A 5,000-nucleotide genomic window follows, 5' to 3' on the forward strand; every position below is an offset into this window, starting at 1 on the left:
CACTGTGGGTAGGTGTGTGTGTGTGTATTGTATGGTTTTTAGTCTCTGTGGGTAGGTGTGTGTGTGTAGTATGTTGTGTGTTAATGTAAATAAGGTGAGTAAGTGATGGTCTTGTGTTGCCGTAGTTACGCGGGCTTTCCCGCTCTGAGCGCCGAGCTCTGCCAGTCTCAGGAGGAGCAGCACGTTTCCATGGCAACCACCACAGCCAGACATGGCAGCCCCACCAGCCCCTCGGCAATCTTCCGGCGCTCCAAGCAGGTTAGTGTACACAAACACACACACACACACACACACACACACAGACACACACACACACACACACTGCTGCACACACACACACACAAACACGCACACACAGACACACACATGTACACAACACCATACACACACAGTTGTTAATATATTATGTGCCTCCAGTTGGCCCATATATCCAGTAGTTTCTTCAGGTGTTGCATCCTCTTAGCTCAGTGTGTTTCACTAAATCCGCTCTCCTCCCCCCTCCTCTCCCCTCCTCTCTCGCTCACCCCCCCCTCCTCTCCCCTCCTCTCTCGCTCACCCCCCCCCCCTTCCTCCTCCTCCCTCCCGTGTCCGCTGCAGGAGATCAAGCTGGCCCAGAAGATGGCCAAGACATACTCCTCCATCCCGCAGATGTGGTCCAAGTGCCTGCTGCGGCACTGCCACGGCCTGTGGTTCATCTGCCTGCCCGCCTACACCAGCGAATGCCACTCCAAGGTGCGGGCGCTGCGCACCGCCTACGACCTTCTGCGGAGCATGCAGGACAAGAAGCTGCAGCCGCCCGATGAGGTGACCGCACGCACCTGCATTTACATGGAGTCATATACATTAAATACATTTACACTGAGTCATATACATGACATTACATTTGCATGGAGTCATATACATTAAATACATTTACACTGAGTCATATACATGACATTACATTTGCATGGAGTCATATACATTAAATACATTTACACTGAGTCATATACATGACATTACACAGTTATATACATTAAATACATTTACACTGAGTCATATACATGACATTACATTTGCATGGAGTCACATATACATTAAATGACACTATCTGTTACTGATCAAAGGTGCTTGGTGGAAGTTGTTCCATTATGTTATTGGTCATTTAGCTGCCACTATCATTCAGAGTGGCTTCAAATGAACTACAGGGACGGTCTATGCAGAGCAGCCTAGTGTTAAGTGGCTTCCTCAGGGCCACACTGGGGTGGTCCTCGGCCCTTGGGGTTGAACTGATGTGTATACTTTACAGATATTGTATATTATACAATCCACATACATACATTATATAGAAACGTAATGTGGACTTGGACTCAATAATGTATATTGTATTTCTATGTAGACATTGAGCAGATGCTTTTATCTGAAGTGACTTACAGTGCTGTATACTGTATATATATATATATATATTTCAATAACATGTACCCCCCCTGAGTATTGAGACCATAAGCCATAAGCTTAGTGTTGTTAGCCCCAATAGCCCCCAACAAAATAATCCACCAGAGAATTCCCAAATGGCAGCAGCAGCAGTACAGCTCAGCTGTGTGTGTGTGTGTGTGTGTGTGTGTGTGTGTGTGTGTGTGTGTGTATGTGTGTGTGAGAGAGAGAGAGAGAGAGAGAGAGAGAGAGAGTGACTGTAGAGGAATGATCCATCAACATTAACGTGCTTAGAGAGGAGTGAGCATACAGCAGTCAAGGGGAAGAGAGAGGAGAAGTGATGGGAAAAGAGGTTATGGAGCAGTGATTAAGAGATGGCCTAAAGCCTGAAATAAAAGAGTGTAAGTGATTAATCATGGTGTCTCTGTGTGTGTGTGTGTGTGTGTGTGTGTGTGTGTGTGTGTGTGTGTTTGTGTGGGTGTGTGTTGGTCTACCTGTATGTGTTGTGTCTGTGTCCATGTCTGTGTGTTTGTGTCTGTTTATGTGTGTGTGTGTGTGTGTGTGTGTGTGTGTGTGTGTGTGTCTGTGTGTGTGTTTCCCACACTGCTGTAGGTGTGTTACCGGGTGCTGATGCAGCTCTGTGGGCAGTATGGTCAGCCGGTGCTGGCTGTGCGCGTCCTGTTTGAGATGAAGAAGGCCGGAGTCCAGCCCAATGCCATCACCTATGGCTACTACAACAGGGTCAGTACAAACACACACACACCTATGGCTACTACAACAGGGTCAGTACAAACACACACACACCTATGGCTACTACAACAGGGTCAGTGCTACACACACACACACACCTATGGCTACTACAACAGGGTCAGTGCTACACACACACACACACCTATGGCTACTACAACAGGGTCAGTAAACACACACACATCTATGGTTACTACAACAGGGTCAGTACAAACACACACACACACACCTATGGCTACTACAACAGGGTCAGTGCTACAAACACACACACACACCTATTGCTACTAAAACAGGGTCAGTACAAACACACACACACACACACACACACACACATCTATGGCTACTACAACAGGGTCAGTGCTACAAACACACACACACACCTATGGCTACTACAACAGGGTCAGTACAAACACACACACACACACACACACACACACACACATATATGGCTACTACAACAGGGACAGTGCTACACACACACACACCTATGGCTACTACAACAGGGTCAGTGCTACACACACACACACACATATGGCTACTACAACAGGGTCAGTGCTACACACACACACACACCTATGGCTACTACAACAGGGTCAGTACAAACACACACACACACACACACACCTATGGCTACTACAACAGAGTCAGTGCTACAAACACACACACACACCTATGGCTACTACAACAGGGTCAGTAAACACACACACACATCTATGGCTACTACAACAGGGTCAGTGCTACACACACACACACACACCTATGGCTACTACAACAGGGTCAGTAAACACACACACACCTATGGTTACTACAACAGGGTCAGTACAAACACACACACACACACACACCTATGGCTACTACAACAGGGTCAGTGCTACAAACACACACACACATCTATGGCTACTACAACAGGGTCAGTACAAACACACACACACACACACACACACACACACACATATATATGGCTACTACAACAGGGACAGTGCTACACACACACACACACACCTATGGCTACTACAACAGGGTCAGTGTTACACACACACACACCTATGGCTACTGCAACAGGGTCAGTGCTACACACACACACACACACACCTATGGCTACTACAACAGGGTCAGTGCTACACACACACACACACCTACAGTACTGTATGGCTACTACAACAGGGTCAGTGTTACGAACACACACACCTATGGCTACTACAACAGGGTCAGTGCTACACACACACACACACCTATGGCTACTACAACAGGGTCAGTGCTACACACACACACACCTATGGCTACTACAACAGGGTCAGTGCTACACACACACACACACCTATGGCTACTACAACAGGGTCAGTGTTACGAACACTCACACCTATGGCTACTACAACAGGGTCAGTGCTACACACACACACACCTGTGGCTACTACAACAGGGTCAGTGTTACGAACACACACACCTATGGCTACTACAACAGGGTCAGTGCTACACACACACACACCTATGGACATATTATGAAAATGTGCAAGTGGTATATTATGGAAGTGAGACACAAAAGTCTGTAATCAAGCTGCAATGCAACGCACAGCAGATGTAATTGGTTTCCATGGTTTCAGGATAAAATTCATTCTGTCCGGTAATTAGTTTCCAAATATCTTGGAATGATCTCTTTGAGTGGGACACTCATGCCTGCACACACACACACACACACACACACACACACACACACACACACACACACACACACACACACACACACACATCCAAACACACACACACACACACACACACACACACACACACACACACACACACACACACACACACACACACACACACACACACACACACACACACACACACACACACACACACACACACACACACACACACACACACACACACACTATGTCCAGCAGAGATTAGATTGAATTCGGTGGTGGTAATTACGGGCAGTCCTTGAGAGGGTAGGCAGTCTATGTGAGATAATGAACGGGTCGCACAACAGAATTAACTCAACTAATCTCAGAGGATCTCTTCTTCTCTCTCTCTCTCTCTCTCTCTCTCTCTCTCTCTGGCTTCTTCTCCAGGCCTTCTCTCTCTCTGTCTCTTTACCTGTGTGTCACTCTATCTATTTTATCTTTTTCTCTTTAATATGAAAATATGATAGATTGTCTTTGTTGGATTTTGTAATGCACTATGTCTTGTAAGGGTTTGATTTCTGAGCAGGTGTTTTAATCCTTTCTCCCCATCCCTCAACTTCTCTCTCTCTCTCTTTCTCTTTCTCTCTCTCTCTTTCCCTTCTTCCCACAGGCGGTCCTGGAGAGCACGTGGCCCTCCACCACTAGAGGGGGCTACTTCCTGTGGGGGAAGCTGCGAAACGTGCTGCGGGGTGTGATCCAGTTCAAACAGGTGTGGCGGAGGCAAGCGCCCGTCTCCAGGGAGACACACCTCTCAGGTGAGCTCAAACCCCCCCACACACCTACCTCCTCCTCATCTCATTTTTCTTAGTGCAGCCGGACAACCCCACACACACCACACACACACCACCACTCTGCACCCCGTCCTATCCTGCCTCACAACCCCACACACACCACACACACACCACCACTCTGCACCCCGTCCTATCCTGCCTCACAACACCACACACACCACACACACACCACACACACACCATACACACCACACACACACCACCACTCTGCACCCCCTCCTATCCTTCTCTACCCCCACCGCCCACTCCATCTGACGCAGTCCTGGTACTGGCTGCTTTTAGAGGGCGCCCCTCTATTCTCCTCAAATAGCCCAGTACAGACTGAGAGAAGGAACATGCAGCAAATTCATAATTCATCCTCAGT

The 5,000-nt window shown here is 47.8% G+C and overlaps 1 protein-coding gene across 2 annotated transcripts in view; it reads left to right on the forward strand.

Moving 5' to 3' along the window:
* Positions 1–5,000, forward strand: part of dennd4a (DENN/MADD domain containing 4A) — a 51,205-nt gene that overhangs the window by 28,447 nt on the left and 17,758 nt on the right. For both annotated transcript variants that reach the window (XM_076266660.1, XM_076266665.1), the window contains exons 15-18: positions 126–258; positions 598–804; positions 2,023–2,151; positions 4,456–4,600. In XM_076266660.1, the coding sequence (XP_076122775.1) occupies positions 126–258; positions 598–804; positions 2,023–2,151; positions 4,456–4,600 (614 nt within the window). The remainder of the gene's footprint in view (positions 1–125; positions 259–597; positions 805–2,022; positions 2,152–4,455; positions 4,601–5,000) is intronic.

Source organism: Alosa pseudoharengus, unplaced genomic scaffold (assembly GCF_046254945.1).
Source record: "Alosa pseudoharengus isolate Yale_2024_CS ecotype anadromous, Long Island Sound unplaced genomic scaffold, YU_APseudo_1.1 YU_APseudo_1.1_scf_10, whole genome shotgun sequence".
NCBI lineage: Eukaryota > Metazoa > Chordata > Actinopteri > Clupeiformes > Clupeidae > Alosa > Alosa pseudoharengus.